Raw genomic sequence first — 23387 nt, 5'->3', positions numbered from 1 at the left:
TAAGACCTGAATACTGAGTAAATTCTTTGTTTTGCGTCCGTACGCACAAAGTTTTTCAGAGTGTATTTGGTGAAAAAAAAATTTCCTGTAGAATTTTCAGGTGATGACGATATTCTGTCGTGCTTACTTTTCAAAGTTTTCAAGGAGAAAAAAGCACTACTTTTCCTGCAGAGTTTTCCACTGTCCCACTGTCAAAAGGTGCTGACTAAGGCCCGCCAACTTCAAAGTACATGTGCATATAAAAGAAGAGAACACAATACAACAAATGCGGTCGTGTTTTTTTCTTTATTTGTCAAACCACTGAACACTTTTTTTTTCCTTTTTAAACTTGAGCAACTTGACTACCATGCAAATCTACAAAGTATGCAAGACTAAACATTTAACCAAATCACAGTTTTCAGTGTATCAGCCGATGATCGGAAAGAAGGTGACGTCACGGGGTGTGGCCGAAATGCCATTCATTTTGGTGTTTTGAACGTGTTATTCCGAGATGAATAAACTCTGGGATACGTTGACTCTCGAAAATTATCAGGACATATTTGTTTATCCAATCTTTCAAGGTCACACAATTTAGTCGTTATTGGGGGATTACCTACCATTTAATGTTACAATAGTAACATAAGGATGAAATGCCATTAATTCGTTAAGTTTAGGTTGTGTAAACACCGATCAAGGATGGGAAACGAGTATTTTGCATGTCATAGCATAAACAAATTAGATAGGGCATCTTTTGTGTCATTTAACTGTGATACCTATCATTTTCAATGACCAATACAAATCACAAAACCATAGAATTTAGTACTTCTCCTCAAATGGACCACTCGGATATCTGGCACTACGCAACTCCATGTCCTGACACAGAATTCTGTATAAACCACGGGCCGAAATTTGTCGAGATACTTCGCAGTCGGAAAACATCGGCTGACGTCAACCACTGAAAGAGAGGCGGGTTATCGGAAGAAGGTTAACATAATGGGGAAATTTGAGAACGTGAAAACTAAGGCCTACAGAACAAGAAATCGTTAATCTACGACTTTGACAATCAAGCTTGACCTTCAAAAGAATCACATCACATGAGTAACAAGTTTACTTATTGCACAAAATATAATGACTTGCTTGGAAAATCGAACCTACATTTTTACATTTACAGCTTTGGAAAGTGAGTTAATGTAAACGTGAGTAATAAATATTGAAAGTTGAAGTTCGTAAATATGTATCAGCAATCGCGTGATCGTCGTAATCCAATGTAAACAGCGCCCCGTGAAACAAGTACTTTAAGTAATTTCGTTTTTTTTCCTTGTCACACATCTCGATGAAATGCTGCTGTAGTTTGTAAAATGTCTCCCCGTGCAACAAGATGTCAACAATTGTCAATTTCGTGAGATCTTAAAAAACATGGAAATGAATCTCTGAGACATTAAGGCAAATGACTGAACGACCTCTCAGTCGCTTCCATGTCTAATCATATAAAGCAATTTTATGTAAATTAAACAGAAAATAAAAATGGTTGTGGTGGCTTTCGCTTATCTGATTTTCTTATTGCATTGGTGACAACTCTGAGTTTCAATGTTGTTGCGATACAGCAGCGTGTCGGGTATATAATCGTTGCAATTCTGTAGAGTGTCTGAGTGTGAGATGTTTTTTTACTCTAAGTCACTGATGACACGTCCGTATGTAATTTATCCGCTCCCCTCGCCCGACAGAACCCGTGACCGAGAATTAGGACCGGAGTGGTCGCCAGAGGGCGCATTTAGAGTTTCCATGATTAGTTAGTTTCAGTTTGTACTTTGTTTACTTCTATTTTGTCGGCATAGCAATCCGTGTTGGACATGGCAGCTTCAAAATACGCATTTAGACAGTCGCGTGAAGTAGGTCACCCGGTAATACTTGGCAAAGACTACTGGATTACCTGTTTCCATGGAAATCACTACGCGACGGAGGCAGACAATTTTCTCGTATTGCCATGGCACCACTTTGTCCATATGCACAAATATACATTATTTTTGTTTTCTTTTATTTTTTGCGATGTGTTCTTCTTCATCACTTGTATTGAGTTTATTTTAAGTAGAACCAAATGTGTACTTGTAAGTACTCTTCACTCGACTTCCCTCTAGTTGTTGCATGCTCGGCCGACTGGCGCTGGTGTCCTGATGAAGAAAATGTCGCTGCACCGACTGGCCTCTGGGGACTTCGATTTGGAAATTTGCGATCACCCTACTCTCCCGCGGTTCGAAGGTCTTCTGGCGCCGGATGACGATGACATTGCCGCCTCCCGGGTTCTCGATGCGCGTCTGATACGAGGTGGTGTGCGTCTCGCTGCTCTGCTGCCTGACCGTGCCAGCTGGCGACGTCCTCGACGTCTGCCTGTTCACGACTACGGGGATCTCTCTCGATGTTGTCGACAAGCTGCGGGTGATCATTGGAATATCGAACGAAAACGTCGATGTGTCCCCGCTGGTAATCACCGGTATGTCTCCATACATCATTGGTATATCTCTGGCAAACATGGGTACATTCCTGCTGAAAATCGGTATGTCCCTTGTAATGATTGGAATATCTCTGGTTATTATAGGTATATTCGTTGACGTTGGTGACCGCACTCCTGCAATTTCGGTTGTGAATGTTGAAGTCACGCGCTTGTTTTCCGTACTCCCTGCTTCTTGTTTCTCGATTGCTTTCTTTGGCTCCTCCTGTGTTTCTGTTTCGCTCTTTTCGTTTGGTTTCTTTTTGCTTTTCACCACTATTTTCAGACATTTTGAGTCCTTGGTCGTCCCGTCTGGCATTTGCTTGACTCTGTTCTCCTTGACGAAGACGAAGTTCCCGTACTGTGTGTTTTTCGGTGGCGTCATAGGGGCGCTCTCTCCCTTCTGCGTCTCTGAGGGTTCATCCATCTGTTGAAGCTCCTTGAAAAGACCTCTCACTTTGTCGGGTTTCGCCGATAGAACGATTTTCGCCGAGGAAGACGACTTGTGGGGCTCCATGCTGGCCTTCTGCTTCGGCGCTGCTGTCTTCGTTGTTTCAGTTGTTGACCTGGTTGCGTAGGGATCACTTCCGACGCAGTGTCGCCGTTTTTGTGACACGTGATCCTTAGAATGGTGCTCCTCAGGTGTGAAACTCCATCTCCGTTCGATGTCTGGGCGTTTCGAGAGTGATTCGAAAGCAGGGTTGTCGCTGTCCAGCCGCATATCGGGTGGGAGAGACTGGTCACGCCGGTAAATCTGACTGTGAACTGGTTGCATGCATACCACTCTCTCAGGTTGCTCATCAGGGGACACGATGTTGGCAACTCTGCAAGGCTCGCGGGTCTTCCGTTGTCGTATTTTAGATGTTATTTCTGGCCTGGAGGGCTTCGTACTTCCCCTGACTGGCCCCATGAGCTTGTAGCCTGCGTCTACTGATAGGGAACGTTCCGCATTTTTGGCTTCTTTCCCCTGTGGCCGCCGCTTGTTGCTGAGCACCGGAGACATCAGAACGTACCTGTCGTTTGACGCTTCATCGTCCGAGGGCGTTGTCGTTGATGGGATCACCAGGACCCTCTTCGGTTTGGATCCCGGCTTTCCATACTGGATTCGACTGTACACTGGCTGTACCGCGATCAAATCTTCATTTTTCGACAAGAATTCAGCGCTAGGGGTGAAGTTGCGGGATCGGCTGAGCTCGTCAAGTAATCGAGATTTAGTACTTCCAGACTCCTGTGTGCGTTTGTCGTCACCTGTCTTCCCCTGTTGATTTTTCCACCAGTTTTTAAGTTCTCTCACCTGCGCCGCAAGCGTCTCCCTGTCTGGTTCATCGACCTCTTGATATCTACTCTCAATTGTTTCTCGTTTGCCAGCATGGTTTTGTGGTGCTGTTGATTTGACGATACCCGCCTCCTTTTTATTGCTATTGTCTGTCTTCTCTGGGGTCTCTTTTCTTTTTTCACCGGCTCGGTCCTTTGAATGATGGTGGCCGTGCAACGGACATGAGTGTTTCTTCGAGTTGTGTTTTTTTACTCCCTGGGAGTCACCCGACAACGCTGTTTTATGGTCGAACATTTTTCTGCGTTCCGAGACTGGTAGCGCCTTTTCATCGCTGTCTTCCCCGGTCTCTTGGTTTGACTCACTCTCTTTTGACTTGTCTTTCTCTTCCTTTCTTTCTTCAGCTAACTTCGGTTTCTCGCTACGTTTTCCCTTTGCAGCACTGGGAGTGCGGTCTTCTTTTTCTTTTGACGTGCTACCGCTGCTTTTCTCGACTGTGGAAGACTTTCCTTTATGGCTTTCCCTTTCTTGCTGGACGTCTCGTTTCTCTGTTATTTGCGTTTGCTTCTTCACGCTCCCTGTCGCTGCGGCACCACCCATCTTCTGGAAAGCCGCCGTAAGCTGCTGGACGCTTTTCCTCTCCTCGTCAGTTTCGCTTTCTTTCCCATCGGAAACGACATCCACTTCGATTTCGGTCATCACCGACTCCTTTTCGAACGCATCGCTCAGGACGTCGTCGTCGGCTGACCCGTCTGGACTACGCCGCTCGGACAAGACACTGTCAACAGGTGACGGCACCTCGTCGTTGCTTTCCTCGATCGTACTCAGGTGAACCTTTTCCATTTCTACCTCTTCGTCTTCATCTCTGTGGCCGTCGGCGTCGTCCGATCGTTTGAAGACAAGCGTTGGAATAAATGGAGAGCTCCCTGTATCATGTGCGCCTTGAGACTGCTCATACACAGGACTCAGCCTCCTCGGGCGCCAAGGTTGAGAACCAGCGTCCGGTTTTCCGCCTTTTCCACCAGGCGACGACTTCTCATTTTTCTCCTGGGATTGTCTCATGGCTGCGTTGCCTGCACTTTGTGTGCCCTCGCTACTCTGGGTTCCCATGACATCAACATCATTTTGTTGACCTGCTTCATCATCGCTGTCCGAGTCCGACAGCGATGACGTTGACGAACTTCTGGAGGAGCAAAAGGACCCGGCACTTGAAACGCTGTTTGTTGGCGATGGCGGGCAACACGAACAACGGCTGTGGTGAGATATTTCGTTGTCGTCTTCACTCGATGTGTGTAACTCTTCTCCCGATATGTCTGCGTCTTCCTCTCCGCTGATTGGTGGAGATATAAAGAGAGTACCGGGCCTCATCGGTCGACCGTAAGACGAATCTGACGCCCTTGAGTAGTATCCAGAATCTAGGGAATTTGCCGGGCAGCTTTCCCGCCTCAATTCCCTACTTCTGTCGCCGAGCAAGTAATCCTCGTCGTCTTCTAGGGACCCAGCAGAGCTGGGATTCGTTGTTTGGCTATCCTCATCCGATTCGTATTCGAACTCCACATCGCTGACGTCGCTGAGGGCGCCCGAGTCTTTCATCTCGTTGAAGGTTCTGAACATCGTTGCAACTTTGCGAGAGAGGGAATCGCCTGAGTGTTTTAAACCGACCTGCAAAAAGAATAAAGAAGATGAAATGATTGTAGACGTCTATTTTTCATTTTTCTAGATCATAGAAAAGTGCACTGAAAGTTATTATATTTTTTGTCGGTTTTTTATCGTTTTGTCGTACTTCTTGATTGTTAGTGTTCCTTGTAGTTCTTTGTGGTGGCCAGCCATGCAAATAAATTCTGAATCATCAGCAGTGTGTATGTATGTATTACTTAATATTTATGAGAATTAAACATCGTACGGCATGTGTTTGTGCTCGTGTTTACATGGCTAGCCCTCTCGATTTTGAGATGAAACAGCTTTTATCGGTTTAACGTAAGCAGTTTGTTGGACAAGTGCGCGAGTAAGTGCTTTGGCATATTATGCGATCGAAATGCAACACAGTTATTTCGAACATGGTGCGTGAACCGATTAAAGTGATAACCTTAGGGAAATTAACATTACTGTGGTCAAGATAGAATGCATCTCGGATAGTCAGACTCTCAAACTTTTACGATACGTTTTTGGTCTACCACTTGTGGCGGTTTATTTTGAAGCTCTTTGAGTAAATAGCGTTTTTACGGACTTATTTACGCGAAAATAGAAAATTTAGTTTTTCCCATAGACTTAACATATGGAAGGCGGCCACTTTGAACTTCAAGTGTCTGTTAATATTAAGTAATTTGTTTCCCTAGTACTAAGTTTTGCAGAGTGACCCTCAATTTTTATTCTTGACTTCGACCGAATAGTTTAAAGTTTGCATACGGAAAGTTTAGGCAAAAGTTTAGGTATTTCAATGAATTCAGACTCTCATATTTTACAATACTTTTCTGATCTACCGATTGTGTGAACTCATTTTGAAGATCTTGAAGTAAACATAGTGCCAATGTCCCTGAAGCTACTGTAGACATGGATGGTATAGAGGACGTACATACCATAATACCAGATATAGCAAGTGCAGAGGTCCTTTTGCAATTTCTTATGGCAGAAGAATTATTTCAGTATGGTTCATACTTACAGGCCAATCTATACACATAAGAACTGGCAAAAATTGCCTTCAAAACACAAAATGAAGTAGTTCCTAACTATATGAAATTGTTTCACTAATGTCATCCTATATACCAAATATCAAAGCTGTCTGACCAGCGGTTTTAAAGAAACAAGCAACCTAACAGCCAATAAAGCTCTGCTATGTTATGCAGAGAATAACTATTAGTGACGCATGTGTGGATGAAGAAGGTGACTTTCTTTGCTAATTCATTTCAGGATGGCCTGACCAAAAACAGCAAAAATAGCTGCAAAAATGCAAAACTGAAGATTCCATCATTATTTCAATATATATATCACGTTAAGATAAAGCATAGGAACCTGTATATCAAATATCAAAGCAGTCAGACGAGTAATTTTTGAGAAACAAATGTTTCACCAAAATTGGCAAAAATTGTCCAAAAAATACAAAGTTGTAGATTTCATCATGATTTGAATACATGATATTTTAATCATCCCTATAAATCCTGTATACCAAATATCAAAGCGATAAGACAAGTGCTTTTGCGAAAAAAATATTTTTGACCAAAAATGACAAAAATTGTCTTAAAAATATAAATTTGCATATTTCTGCACAATTTGAAGAAATCTGATATGGGTCATCCTTAGGGACCTATACCCCTAATATCAAAGCTGTCAGACAAGCGGTTTTGATAAAATAAATTTTTGACCAAAAATGACAAAAAAATTCCTTAAAAATACAAATTTGCATATTTCATCACAATTTGAACAAATCTAAGTTGGGTCATCCCTAGGGAACTGTACACCAAATATCAAAGCTATCTGACCAGCGGTTATGAAGAAGAAGATTTTTTACCAAAAACGCCTTTTTTGTGCTAATTTGCATATTTTCAACGATATCAAAAAAAAAAAAAAATGTTTCTCATAATCATATTTTGCACCTACACAAGAAATATTAAATCTGTAAGTACTGCGGTTCGAAAGATATTTGAGTGGACGGACGCCTCACAAACGGACATACATATATACAGGCTGACGACGGACGCCGGACGGATACCCATCCCAATAGCTTCTATAGACTATAGTCTATAATAGCTAAAAATCGAAAATTAATTTTTTCCTATACATTTGACACAGGGATGGCGGCCATTTTGAATTTCGAATATCGGGAAATTCAAGGTATAATTTGTTTTCGAGTTACCAAAATTTTGCAATGTATAACCACCGATTTTTATTGTTGATGTTGAAAATATATGGTAGAAAGTTTTCTTGCGGAGGAAAGTTTGAGCAAAAATGTACGCCTTCCAATTTCATGGTGAATACTGCCATACGTGTGAACACGAATACAAGTCGTAGGCGGAAAGAATGCCACTATTAAAGACATGAAGAAATACCAAGGACCCATGGATGGCGTCGTATTACTGTATCGAATAGTCACAAATCTAAAGTTTTATTTCGGTCCGCGTGCCAGCTTTCGATGACTCTGTTAAACCATACATCAATGGGCGTCTATTTCCTATGACGTCAGAGTCATAAGCGTGGGACTCCGCGGGGAATCGACAGAAGATATGTAAACTACACGCAACGAGCTCATTTCTTATAAATAACAGCGACTTGAGATGATGGCCATACACGGGGCACAATCGGGTAATCCTCTCCTCTCTGCCGCGTTGGATAGCTTCCGATGAAGAAACGCGATACGCGATATTGAAATTGAAATAAACATGTTGCAAAAATTAGATTGCCCTCGCCCCGATGCATTTTGGTGTATTTCTCTTACCCGCACTGCGAATCGCGATACAAAATCATGCAGCGATCCGTACAGCAGCAGCAGAATGCATCGCGAACATATTTTTGAATGGACGCTGTTATAATTGAATTTGTCATACTTAAACAACACTTTTCCAACATTGAATACGATAGCATAAACTCTGCTTTAAAAAGAGATAATGTTGTAGGAATATGATATCGTTTTTCTGTATACTTCAACATCGGTAGTTATACCAGTGTTAATTTATTGTCAGGTCTTATTTTCTTGACTATGTCTGTTAAACTTTTCCCCCTATCTAGGGGAAATTAATTGTTCTACATTTCGCAGATTACGGCTCGGGGCATGCTTTCCAGGTACTTTGACTTGTACAGTATAAAGTCGAAAAGTGGTAGGCCAGACATGATGCGGGCGGAAGGGTGTCGACTATTTCAAGTCTAATCTCCAGGATTTTTTACTATTTGTCAAGCGTCCTTGGGTTGAAATGTCGAACCTTTTCTAGACTCGTGAAATCAGTTATCACTGATATGTGGATCCATACGACGGGAGAAATATGAAACCTCATGGTGACTTTTGACCTCACTTTGTTTTCATGTCGAGGTCAGAATGATCCAGAGATGGTGACATCTGCAGATATTTGAATCATTCACATTAAAGCAATGGTAAAGAAAGTTGTGCCTGTATAATTTGTACACAGCGGTGTGGCGGAAAGAAACAATCTGTTATACTTATGTCAAAGATTTATAACGACAGACACAATGCAAGTGTACACTGCGTCCATGTATTTGTGTAATTATATATCCCATCATCTTCTATGTGTTTAAGTATGTATTGTATAAGTATATATATATATATATATATATATATATATATATATATATATATATATATATATATATATATATATATATATATATATATATATATATATATATATATATATACATATATATATACATACAGAGTGTTATACATAATAACACAAATTAGGCCTACTTCAAGTACAAAATAACAATATCTGTTACTTAAGTCTCTCCGTCTATGTTCCCGTAATTTCTTACGGCTGGTTTTTGTTAAAGTTTCAAAACAGTTTTTGTATTTCTTCGACTCAAATGCGCTGCACTGCGCATGCTCTGTGTACTGCCGTACTTGACATCCGATAGATGTCACAATGCACGAGTGCAAGAAAAATCAAATTAGATAAGTTTACGCAGCCGACGATTCAACCTCGTTATGAAAATACGGAAACATGCGCTTTGTCAAGTAATTGAAAGGAAAACGAATCATTTACAATCAAAAGTTCTTGTTTCTGCTCCTTGTAGGGCCCCTATTCCTACTATGTTTAGGATGAAATTTGAGTTTTCTAAACTCATCGAGGACGGAAGGGATATTGTCTTACATCGGCTACGATTCTGAGAACACTGTACTTCGTTATTCAAACCACCAACGGGTAATTTATCATCCGTCTTTGCGTACGGAAAATATGTAGATGTCCATGTCATCAAAATATATATGGAAACTCTAAAGTTTCGCGAATACAGCAATGGGCGCGGAGGTTAGACAAGCTCAAAAATCATTTGGTGTGATATTTGTTCGTGTCTTCCCAGGTAACCACTTTCACCTCGAGTAAATGGTCGGTCGTAATTTTCAAGACACACACGTGTCTATCACAGTTCGAGGCAGACTGGAGAGTCAGTTTTGGTATTAAAATTCCACTTTGGTGTCATTTCGATAATGATGCTATTTCAATCTGAGCAGCGGCGTGGTATAGGGTGTTTATTGCGGGTGTTACCATATCTCATATTCGACCTACGGCCTTTTGCCCCTCGGCATGAGTCTACACACAACGCTATTGGTCGCATCATGCCGGTGAATGATGGTAGATCGATGGCCTTGTTGAAACAGTTGTTAATTTCGTCTTCCAATTGTTTTGTGTACAAAGGGATATGTATCCTCATCTGATACATGTCTCAGCGTAGCGTCAGCCAAGGACGTGTCTCATATCATGCTGCGATTCGCCAGACGGGAAAAAATAAATGTATCGCATTTCAAAATATTCTGAAAAATATGAAATCCGTAACGACATATAAAAAAAGAATTACATTTAACAGCTTAGTAACGCCAAGTTGGTATAACGGTGTACAAGCTAATACAGAAATAAGTTTTGATAATTTGAGAAAAGTTTCAAAGCGGCAATTGTACAGTATGAAATGACTAGACTTCCGCACGTCGTGGCACGTGGACGTTTTATCCCATGTATGTACCCAAACATTCAAGATCAAAGAACGTATCAAAGGATGTATTATTGTTGAGCAAGTAGCCCGTGTGAGGTAGTTTACCTGCTATCTAGAACTGACGCGTGTCTCCTTCAAAACACCATGCATTTCCGCTCTACTGTGCTTTATGTAACTGCGGGACAACTTTTCTTTGAAAGATCGTCAAACGGTGAAACGGCACCAGGCGTAGAATTATGGCATTCAAATAGCGTGTGACGTGTTACCCAGCCACAACACGTGCAGTATTACCGTATTTTCACTGTGTCGCACATAAATAAGGCAGAGTGATTGGGGTATTTTAGAGTCAAAACGGCTGAAATCCGCTCTGAACATCTGGTGTGGTCCGAAGTCTCTTCGAGATTGAGTTCCTCCAAATGGAGTATATGCACCGGCCAAAACGAGAAAACTGCATGGATCGATGTCACTGGAGATTAATTAAGAGGCTGACGAAATGTAAGAACCAATACAGTCCAATGTTCGGGTCTGCTTTCATTATATACCGATCACTAGTGCCTGCGAAAGATTACAACGTGCTGACTAAGCTTTCTATGTCGGCTGGCTGCGTTGGCCAGCACCTCGGGGCCCTTCAGGGATCTTATGTTATTACTAATGACATAAAGGGCAGTCGGACCCTTGTACGGATATTGCAAAAGTTAAGAGGTTGTCTATTGAATCACAAATCAGTTCTGTTCTGTCGACGGGTTGGTCTACTTTTACGGATTCGAATGAAAAAGTCGGCCACTTATTGAGTAACACACGCGACTGGGGAAATTTCATTACAAATTTTCTACATCTTCGTTTATTTTTTTCAATCTCAATATATTTTAACTTAAGTTTTCAACTGCCATGTTCGGATATGAAATGCTTTTCCATGTCCAATATTAAGCTGCTAAAGACAAAATCTAATTACAATCCGATGTAATGATGGGCAGGTCTTTTACGCTATATTACGGTCTTTTTTTCGGTCCTCCCCTCACTGCCTCACATTACTACATTGGATTTGAATCAGATTGCTAAAGACAGACACTACATGCACATGATCTTAGCCGAAAGGTAGAGAAATGATGAAGTGCTTTTTAAGACTTATTACATATAACAATCCTCTTCCAAGTTTTGAAGAGTCCAAAGCTAATGACCATCAACACCGTATCATCAAAAGTACATCTTAATCTTAGTGACCAATTACAACCGAGGGCCGACTTTTAATAACCCAGAGACTTGCACAGCGATATTTGTACAACCTGTCAACCCTCATTACCCATTATGCCTGGGTATAATTGTACAGCAAGGACATCACTTTGTAGGAACGGATCAGGTTTAACCACGATTCTATCTAAGGCTAAAAGGTCTTCTCAACGCCAACCGATGTTCTAAAGATAGACACATGTAGATGAAGTAGATTTCAAATTGGATCTCCCTTCTCTCAGTTTAATCGTTTTTCACTTCCTTGCCGCACAACCAAGCGTTGTCTGTAATTAGGGATTTTAATGGGCAGTTACTGTAATTTCTCTATGATTTTTCAAAAAAGTTTTCCAGAGTTGCAGAACCTGATGCACAGAGTAACTAGAAGTAAATAGTCTAGGAAATATGACATTATTTTTGTAATTATTGAAAATACTATAATTATGAAATATTGATATTAATAATAGCATTTCATCATGGTTGAGCTTCCTTTCTGCGTAGAAGCACTCGATAAAATCACTTAACTTATATTTATTATGTGTAACGTATACCATGACGTCTAATATACAGCAGAGGTATATATTGGACGCCCCGTCCTATGTTACATATATAATATACATTTATACATTCTATACATGTGTATGTGTTTGTGATTTTATACACACAGGCACACATACACACATATATACATTGTGTGCGTGATTGTAAACACACAGGCACACATACACACACACATATATTATATATATATATATATATATTATATATATATATATATATATATATATATATATATATATATATATATATATATATATATATATACGAACAAAAAATGCTAATTTCGTAAGAGGGGTGATGATCGTGTCAACAGTTATAATTATTTTTGTCTTTGTCACAGTATCATCACACGGACAGCTGTGGTTTTACTCTAATTGCTAAGTCACCGTACAGTGATTGGCAGAATGATGGACTGGCTGCCAGGCATCATGTCGTCAACCAATGAAGATAAGACACAAGTGGTCAATTCAATCAATACAGGACAATGAGGTCACATCATTTTCTTTCAAAAGTATTAATTTCATTTTTGTCTCCTAAAATTCTGCGGTATGCAAGGCAGGGCATGTGTGGAAAACATCAGAACCAGTTCGTGTTGTTTAACACGCACCATTAAGATAGCCCGATGCACAAACACTCCGCTGGGGTTAATTACAAAGTACTGATCGGAAAAGAATGCGTATCCGACTTTAAGACGATGCCGCCACAAGGTCATGCATCGGGCATCGTCTTTCTTAAGGTCAAAGGCTGGTTGATAACTGGTAAAAATAATTCGATGGACAAACTTGGATGACTTTTTGCATACACCTGTCAAGTCCAGCGAGCTGTTGTGTGTCATATTCCCGGCAAACTGGTATCCGGGTCTTCATGTGATTTTTAAAGTATGAGTTTCCTTGAACGTCCCTAAACTCGCAGGCTCACATCTTCTGACGTTGTTCCACTATATTTGCTGGCAATAAAGTTCTTACAATTTGAATAAGAGGCATTTTAATTTTTCTTATCATTATTTTGATCCTTTCTTGAATGTATATAATTCTTTCAACCCTGCCATTTTAAAATGAGGATAGATAATGCAAAATAAGATAGTCGATTTCTACATATACGCTTGTTTCAAGAGAAATATTAAATTCAGAAAATAGTATCGAGGTTTTATTACCAAAATTATTTTTTACCATTAATACCAAAATTGAGGTTTTCTACCCCAAACATATACCCCTTCATCCTTCGAGCAAACTATTGCTACCGTACTAATTTAGATTCTCTGGTTTAGAAAAATACATAGTACGAGGGGGTTTCCTTGTCATCTTTGATGTGAAATATTCCTTCGGAAACAAACTGTGTTGATTACGTGCAACTCCACCTTAATCGATCAACTCTCTGGAGTGCGATCGAGAGGCAGTATACGGTTTGTAACCACATTTTGTCGCACGCTGTTCACCATTCATCACTGTTAAGTGTTGACATACAAATCCGGGTCCGGCCAATAATTCATTTGTCATTGTCAATGCGCGTACATTGTACTTTGTGTTGATATGCTGAATATCGAGTATTTCAAAATGCTGTAGGAAATAGGCCAACAAATGTTTTGTTTTACACGGATTTGATTTGAAATGGTCAAAAATCTTCAACAGTAAGAGTTACATGCCCTCTTTCCGTCACTTCAATACTGACCTGTTCGGGGTAATGCACGCCTCAAAGCAGACAGAATAAACTTTTGCTTAAACGTTTATAAAGGAAACTGTAACCCATTCTCTGTCATAATCGATGATAAAATATTAAAGGTCATTATGCAAAGTTTGGGATCAGAAAAACGAATAGTTTATGTTGAATATTTTATCTTCACAAAATAAAAATACGAAAACTTAAGTTACTCCATGGGCCTCTAAATGAGAAAGTGAGTCCACACGAGTGGCAGACTAGCAAAGTATTGTAAATATTTGAGAATTCAAATATCTGTTTCCGAGGCGCATTCTAGCTTAACCAGCTGTCTTTGATATCTCATTACTTGGCTGGGCATGCGTACAGGAATAGCAGGGTGAGGAGGTTACGGGACACTGACGAAGATTCATTTTGCTGTCTTCGACACAGTGTGTGGCTTGCCCGGGCGTTCTGCCAAGCACGTTGTTTATCTCAACGTCCGCATTCGAGAAATTATAAAATCCTCCGGGCCAGCATCGCTATTGATCTGAAAAACAGCTGACCTGTAGGGACCATAACATGAGCGGAGAGGAAAAATACGTGAACGTATTCGATGTTGTCTCGCCCCTTTTATGTCTGCTGAATGTGTCGTATGAGGATTTATGGGCATTTTATATTGAGACAGTTACCTAATGTGACAAAAATGCGCCAGGTGCTATGTTTGTGCCATGACAGAATGGTAAAAGGGTGTCATTGTTGCTAACTGACTCCACGTTCCACGGTCTGCGTCTTTGCTCTCTCAGTTCAGGGCGTTTGTGGAGGGCGGCTATAGTATGAATGTCTTCGAATTACGCACCTGTCGTGTGTTTATGTCGAACAGTACATGGGTGTGAGAGCCAAACCTCCCACGCTGCAGTCTCCTCTTCGACTTTGTTTTTGTTTTGAAGAGATAAAAAATGTAATTTACCGCAGCTTGTCGGTAAACAAAGTCGGTCATGGGTGGATGGGGAAAACTATACTAAGGGATGGGATTGTCAGATTGTGCAAATACGACAGGATAAAACACACAGCGTTTAGAAACGGGGGAATATACAGCCACCCGAGCGAGTACAGAGGACCACCGACGAACACAGGAACACAGGAACCCAGGTGTGTGCATTATACACAGCTGGGTTTACTATGGATCTCCCTGTTTTTACGTTTCAATTGCCTTCAATTGAAGTATTGTGCAAGATAAGATGGTATTGTGATATGTGTCTATTTGCGAACACAAATACAACACAAAATTGATATTACCAGACTTCCTATCAAAAGTGATATTGTATGATTTCTCCTTAAAATCAATCTCCTGTGAAAGGGGGTATATCCAGGGTTTGCATAATATTTACAAAATACTTGAATGCGCGTTTATCTCTGTTCAAGTCGCATGTACATGTTACAAATATATTTCTTCTTCTCTGAACTCAAGAGAAATGTGAAAGGCTTGACGAAATTATACCTGTAAATTGTATGCATACCTGATGTCTTTGTTTCAGTATGTTATTTTGATGATATTCAGCCATTTAAGACGACTTACACGCTTAAGACATGGGGAAAGGGGGTGGAGAGATAGGACTGAGACAGAAGTTGACAGCACTCCCACGGGGAGTCATACACAGGCAGGCACTCATTGAGACAGAGCTTCTGACAGACAGGCAGATAGAAATAGAGAGATATTGGACATAGGTGCAAGCATATACATGTCCGATATCAATCGGGAGAAAGTCAAGCGCACACCTGCTATGATGCATATGCCAGCTCTTCAAAACTACCGTCCACATACAAAAATCTCATATCTACTGGCCAGATTTTTAAAGATTTACTTCGACGTTAAGTGTATCGACAGGCCGTGATATGTATTGATATGTAAATAACGGGTCAGGTGGGCGTGGCATACCAAAGCAGATCTCACCACATGTTCTCGCTCTGGACAATGAAAACATTGTTTCGTGAACTCACTCAAACGGTGTTCACAAGGTACACTATGATCTTTGGGCACTTTTCCGTCTCGTTGACCTGTCAAGGGTTATGTTTCAGTTAACCTCTTTAGTTCGTGCTACCTGGCAAGGACAGGAAAACAGTAAGCTACAATGCATTTGGATCTGATGGTGGATATTCCCGTAGAATTGGACGAAAGCTTTCTCGTACCTTCTACTTCCACAAGCAACCATGACTACTAAGTCATATAAGAGTGTTTTAAACACGGAACCGTTATTCATTACAACTTGCCTGGTGGAATAACAAAGGTTCCCGCCAAACATCAGGCGCTGAACCCGAACAATGCCATCAGGTTTCGGGAAAACAAACTATGGCTTTTGATTGGGTTAAACTCATGAATATCATTGGAACACTAAATTGATCACTAACTGATCAGATGTCGGTTTTTCGTAACAAGTCATTGTGTTAATTTCTGTCAAGGGACACACAGCTGACCGCACAAATTAATTAAAGGTTTCCTTTTAAATCAGTAATTTCAATGTCCTTGCCAGTGCCAAACAAATTTTAATCCTGTTTTGTTGACTGTCTACTTCCTGTCAGAATCTCCGATCTACACAGCAAAGATCGCCGAATCAAATCACTCATTTCCGCTCAATATATCATCGGCAATCGGTTGATAGCAATCCAAGCGGTTAGCGTTGAGCTATTTTTTTGGAACAAGTTAACATTCCTGTAGAATTCCAGCATCCATTAGTCATTGTCTTTACCGTATGAACAAGAACGAACATTCCAATCCACGCAGGGAAATCGCCAGATAGGCGAAGCTGACAGGTTTCCGTGGAATGTGTACTCGTCTGCATGCTCTCTTAAACTTTCGGTGGGATTTGTTGAGTCACAGTTATTCGAGTGGACTACTTTGGCAGTATTCTCAAACCTCTCAAATGTGGGACTTATTAAGAATCCGAAGTGACTGAGAACATGGAGGTAATACTTACCTCCATGCTGAGAACTAGTATAGAAAGGGACAGAGCTACGAGCTTACGTACATACATATCCTAAAAGTGCACGTAGGACCTATCAAAAACAGAAAACCTTGAAAACAAGATTGTTGTTTTGAGTATGACGGGGCATGCGTTTGTGGACAGCAAATGGATACGAGTTCGTCATGTGTTACGCGTGTCTGCCGAGGTCAAACCGTATCAAATATAGTTGCAAATTGCTGTTTCTGAGTGGCCGCGTTCATATGCCAGTCGTATGCGCTTAATGAAAAGACTTCAACATCCACTGTAGCATTCTATTTTTAATAGGTAATGTCTACGAGCATCAGAATATCCTCGCAAATTCGAGATGAGAAAACAAAACAGCGAATTCCAGGCGATCTTTAAATAAGGCCTGTTACTTCAGACGGTAACCACATGTTGCTATCACTCCTTTGACGTCAACAAAAAATAGAATATCCAGTCTTTGCGACCCTTCTCCCACCGATGCACTCATGGCAGATCATGCAGTATATTCCTGACATATGAGAGTTCGTTTTGGAGGGGTTTTTCTACTCTGTGCCGTGATTCATTGAAAGTGAACAACATGGTTCATTTGTCAATTTCCGAAGGCGTTTGTCCCCTACTGTCCATTTCGTTGCAAACAACTGCCACTGGTATAGGTTAGTGACCCGAGCTTCAGCGATAGGTAACACGGCTATGGATTAAAGGGCGCACGCTTCTAATGGGCCAAGAAACTCAACCCCGAATTCTTTGAGCGATCAAAGGCAATATATCCGTGAAAAGAGACACTTAAATCTGACCATGTGGAAAGAAAGGTGGAGAGTAATAATTTCCATTTCAAAAGGGCAGCAATAAAATGATACGCTCAATAAACACGGTTTCAGCTGTTTTGCCGGGGAAATCAGCTCAATAAGGATATATTTCTGCACAGCAGAAGGGACCCTTCCAAGAGTACGACGACGTGCGCGGGCGTTTAAAGGTGCGCGAGGGAGTTTTAAACTTTTGTGTGTGGATCACTATACTTAATGAGTTTCTGCTTCTCTCAGCGTGCCTTTACCCCATCCGCGGACCCCCCCCCCTCCCCTATGACTGTCATAATCACACGGTTGACGAGTACTGGTATGTTGTGACATTCCCTGTCGGGTGAATCTCATCCAACGCCTGTCAGAGCCTGTTGTTAGACGTGGATTTATTGGTCCTGGTGTCTGACCCCAAACAGCCGTTAAAATCATTACTGTTGTTGGTTGCGTGACCATAGTCGTCACATCTCTTGCTACGAAAACAATCGAGACAGTAAAACGTTGTTCACACTAAAAGATAGAATATATTAATGATGGGGGCAAGTCTTGTAAAACGTATCAGCCCCTGTTCTCTTTAAACTGGACTGCGTAATTATAGACTCTACTATTGAGAGTATCCTTATTATCCGGTTTTGATGCGGAAGGTTCTCAAGTGTTGATTACTTAACACTGAACAATATCCATGATAGAGAATGATAGAGATTGGCGATATAGCAACAGTCGTCGTACTCTCAACCAGGATATTTGTATTAACATTAAACTTCTCAATACTTTAAAGTACTGGAATGGTGATAACTTTGTTCATTTTTGGCACGCTTTATTTCATATTTGGAATATTATCAATCCTTTAGGCATCTTGGAGATTACAACTGAGGGCACCAGCTAGTGCACAGCCTGCATGTAACTCTAGCTGCTTCGCAAGTCGTTTTGCAAGTCTGTCCCGGATCAAGTGCTCGATGACGGCCATAATAAGTGAATGAGTTGCCTCGAAGTGAAGCCGCTATAGAAGTTTCGATGTGTCATCCTCTTTGCTTAGTGTAACTATAATACCCATCTTTAGTGTTTTTTCCTCGGAAACAGCTTTTCCTCTGCAGACAAGCCTTGTTTGTTCGAGTCCTTTTTGCGAGCGTTGAAGGATCGGGCAAACAGTGCAACAAACAAACAAACCAACCTCTCCTATATTCCCTTTACGACACTAGACAACCTAATCCGACCTTTGTGATTTGTACAAGTTGGACACAGATGGGAATAGAGGTCTGGTTTCTTTACGACTTATATATATATATATATATATATATATATATATATATATATATATATATATATATATATATATATATATATATATATATATACATACATACATACATACATACATACATACATACATACATACATACATACATACATACATACATATGTGTATTGCTTCGACAGTTAAAGCCAACATACATCCTCAGAATACATCACATTCAAACGGCCGTGGCAGTGTATTGCAGTGACAGGGCACCGGCCTGTCACTGGAACTCTATGTACGTGAATGCTTGCGTAATATATGTACATGGTAACAGTGTCAAAGGGCGATGTGCACGAAATAGGGAACCTCCACCACCCCTTGTGTTGAGGGTATTTGCGGTATTAGAAAGTCAGTCACGTCCAGATGATTTGGGAGGCAATGACATGACCTGACGTCCATTCAAATATTTGTAATCGTCATCGGTGCAATACTTATTCACTTGTTTATTTTATCCTTCCATCTTCATCTTTAGTTCACCCCGACGTGTTTATTTTACAGTTTCGGTGTTTTTTTTCTCACTTGTCAATTATGAGACCAATGAAAAACGGTATGTGTGATAATTATCGCCGCCAATGTCAAACATTTGCTATGACCTGCCATGTTCGCCGGCCACCACACCATTACAACCTTCTCCACATTGATATACGGTATGGGAACAATTACAAACCCAAGGGCGCATGACCATGAATTTTTGCTTGTATACATTACATCGCCGGGAATAACATTAGTTCTCAGTGCATTCGGAGGGAAAGGAGACATCTCTATTTGTAAACCGCGAAGCAAAAGTCTCACTTACTCCGACTTGGCAAACAACAGCTTGACCGCAGTTGAAAGCGGTCATACACAGACCCCTGTTTGGAAATGGGCGTTGAATTTCAGCTACGCGTAGAAAGTGCAAGTTGACTGAACTGCTAGGGCCGGTATTTACAAAGACATGGGGGGTTAACAAAGAAAGGCCTGATAAAAAGCGAAAAGTTGGCGGATTGTTACGCTTGATCGCTCATGGTTTTGAGTTTCCCATACCTGTTCTTTGTTGACTATGCAATGCACTCTCTGTGGTTTTTTGTGGGTAATCATCGTAGCGTGTTTGTGTCTAGTGTAACTAAGTCATACAAGCTCCCTAAAAAGTCTTTCCACCACTACACACGAATTCGCCCTTCACGGTATCGCACCGCCGGCTACCAGCCCGGAGAGAGAGACGGACTACCACGTTCACGACTCCCGTGGTATATGGTTACTTCACACTATCAGCTTTGACCCAGACTGTCTGCCTTCAAGATACTCGAAGTAGATTTTGATGTACACAAAGAAAGCACTTTAAAGAAACGGGGTTCCAGTGGAGGACATACAGAGCACTAAAGAGACCGAATAAAACCAGTGGAAATATGTTTATCAATTCAGGCCAACTCTTGTGCCGACTGTGGGTTTTTGAAAATACTTCTAACGCTGAATGCGATCCCGCTAAGGCCGCGATGACGTCTTTTATTTTATCGAGAACAGGCTAGGCGATGATTTGTCGCGTTCACAGGGGAAATTTTTCAATCCAAGGATTGGTTTCCTTCCGACTTTTTATCTCGACCATCGGAATTCCAATGCCATTTATAGCGAACGATGGTTTTTGTATTTGACCACAGAACCTTCGGCAATCGTCTAAAAATACAGCCCATCGGGAAGAGGAAGAGTCGACAGTTTTATGAAGGAAATAATTCACAAACTTAACTTATTGTTCCGAAATTAGGTCTTTCCATCACAGACTTAAGATACGTTTCAATTTAATGTTGTCAATGCGTCAGTGGCATTCTTTTACTATATCACGTTAGTTCATTAAATTTCTGCCATGGAAGACGGTCATACGGAAGACCTCCAATGGCCCCCCTTCAAGATGGACGCCGTCGTATCTATTTTAAAACTATGAACGACATGACGGTATTTTTTTAAGTCGAACAAAATCGGCGCTTCTACTTACCAATTCTTCTTTGAGTATTTTGAGTGACAAGTCCATTTTCGCCGAGTGGAACTTGACCTTGTTATAACCTTGTGTTGTCTCTGGGTCGCCTTCGTTGTATTCACCCTCGCCGTTGTCATCGACTAAAGTTTCTTCATCGGGCGACGGCAAAGTCGTCAGTGTTTCTTCTGGTTTTTCTTCCTCCATATTATTTTTCTTCAGACGTTGAACACCAAGAAAAGCTGTTATTCAGCGAAATAGATTTTGCGTCGCCACTGATCCCAGAGTAGCTGACGAGTGGTCGCAGAAAAGTTTGGTTGTGAAATTCAAAGCCAACTTACAGTCCGAGCCGAGGTTGTTTTCCAACGCGTTTAAATTGTTGGCATAGCTGAGTAGGGCCCAGGACGTGAGGTGAATTAGATCTGTGCTCGCTATGTCTATTTCAGTCCAATTGGCATGTCAGTTTCAAGCTAGCCTGTTATACCATCCAATGAGTAATCCAGTAGGAATCAGCGACGACGCGCCGATGCAGCGCACACAAACAAACGCACCAATCCCTCCAGTAAGGTGAAAACAAAACCGACGACCAGTCTTGTAAAATACCAGTTTCTTGGGTAAATTTTTGTTTCAAAAATTTGTTCACGGTCGTTAACTCTGTCAGACTGCGAGCAACCTCAGGTGGTAGAAGATCGGATAAAAATGGGCGCGATGACGTTATGGGAGACCTTGCAGAGAACGCTTGCGCGTCAGCGAGGTATACTGAAAAGTGGCGCTCCCAACAGCCTACTCACAAAGGATGCCCTGTCGTCATCCTAACTCGGGTTAAGCACTGAATGGATGTCCTTCCGCCCGGTTACCTCCGTAAAATAGAGCAAGGAGCACCTACATTTAACAGTGTGACACTTTTCTTTGAAAATGGCACAGCACTTTCGCGACGTGAAAGAATGCCGCATCTACAAATATGGCTGTGTTGAATCGGTGCGTCATCACTGAACATTTCTTTGTTGTGCGGTGTCAAACCCAAAATGGTGATTCGAAAAGGGGGTTGGTTTATTGGCAATATTGGCAATATTAAAGCGGAGGGGGGCGGTACAACTCTCTGTCAACATATAGCTTTTTTACAAAACTCGTTTTAAACCGAATCCGAACTTTCAGACCTCGCCCTCTGGCAACGTCGGCATGGAAACCGTTACCGTATCAGCTGTAGCAATAAATTGCAACCTCATATTTTATATATGTTTAACGATCTATCCCTTTTTTAGTGAACTCAATAGGTAACACTAAAAAGATCAAGCCGATGCGATATACCCATGCCTGTTTATTTGAAAAATTAAACAGAATGCGAATGTATCTCATAGATGTACAGGTAATGACAACGCAAGATCCTGCGCGAAAAGTAAACATTGAAAATAAACTTGTTCACAACTGACACAAGAGCTAGTTTGTTTCGCCTTTTCATTGCCTATGACAGTACAACTGCCGTGTTTGGGTGAAAACCGTGTCATGGGTTATCCGGTCACACGTCTTGGGCATGAAGAGCACCTCCAGGGAAAAAGTTGTGTACGGAAACGAAGTGGTCACTCAACATTGTCTTGTTTGGTTTCTGTTGATCTGAAAGTTGTCTCGTGTACTTTACCACAGTTGGCCCTCGATACAGTACTTCACACACCCATTAGAATCACTAAACAGACTGCTGCCCCTAAAGTTTGTTTGGTCACTACCACAAGGTTACAAGGCAAAGATAGGGGTTTTTTATAGGGTGAGAATTCGCCTCCACAACAGGATATGGTGAAATGGTACTATAAACACTCACTTGCAACTTTGCTTCAGAACGACAAACACAGCAAAAAGCTGACTTTCGCTGGTAACTCTCAACTCAATCGCTGTCTGGGTAATTCGTTTTCTCTCAGGCAGGAAGCAACAGTAAAATCACATTTACAGTATTTGGCTACAAGACCTTGTAAAATTGTGTAATCTTCCGTAAAGTGTGAAATGTGACGCATTGACGTGTTGTTGTAATTTGACTATTATGACATCTACATCGTTATTATTCACCCCACCCACTGTAGGAAATGGAAAGTTTTATATTTCAGGAGAGTACTGACATATTGTGACCATTCCAACATGTTGTTGAATCTGCTGTATTCCTTGGTGCTTCAACTTTCTTCAACAGTTTTTGTCACTCTTTTACATTTGAAAACTTCGACTCCAATAGGTTTGTCTTGTTTCTCTCCTGTTTACAAGGAAACTTACGATAGATTTAAACATCTGACGGGTCTGCTGTGTACACCAACCGTAGTCACTTTCCTCCCTCTGGAAAAAAAGGATGTGGAAAATGATGGAACATTCTATGGCAGCGTGAACATCACTATAGGAATGGGTATTGCATCATTGGGTGTGTGCATCGAATATTAGCCTCGCTTTTGTACTTTCCTCCTGAATTTTTTTTTCCTGAAACCAATTTCCTGCGAAGACAAATGTGATTGTCAACATAAGTTCGAATGCACGTTTTCAACATGTGTAAATCATTTCTTGAAATCATACCCTCGTTGTGATCCT

The 23387-nt window shown here is 41.1% G+C and overlaps 1 protein-coding gene across 1 annotated transcript; it reads right to left on the bottom strand.

Annotated features, from left to right (window-relative positions):
* Positions 1-266: 266 nt before the first annotated feature.
* On the bottom strand, positions 267-23141 carry LOC139135771 (biorientation of chromosomes in cell division protein 1-like 1). Its single transcript, XM_070703468.1, has 2 exons — positions 20850-23141; positions 267-5399 (listed from the first exon to the last, which is right to left on the bottom strand). The coding sequence occupies exons 1-2, from the start codon at positions 21033-21035 to the stop codon at positions 2061-2063; spliced, it is 3525 nt and encodes a 1174-aa protein (XP_070559569.1). The 5' UTR covers positions 21036-23141; the 3' UTR covers positions 267-2060.
* Positions 23142-23387: the final 246 nt, after the last annotated feature.

This window comes from Ptychodera flava, chromosome 6 (genome assembly GCF_041260155.1).
Source record: "Ptychodera flava strain L36383 chromosome 6, AS_Pfla_20210202, whole genome shotgun sequence".
Classification (NCBI taxonomy): Eukaryota; Metazoa; Hemichordata; class Enteropneusta; family Ptychoderidae; genus Ptychodera; species Ptychodera flava.
The sequence above is the reverse complement of the archived record's forward strand: the minus strand, read 5'-3'. Positions and strand labels throughout refer to the sequence as shown.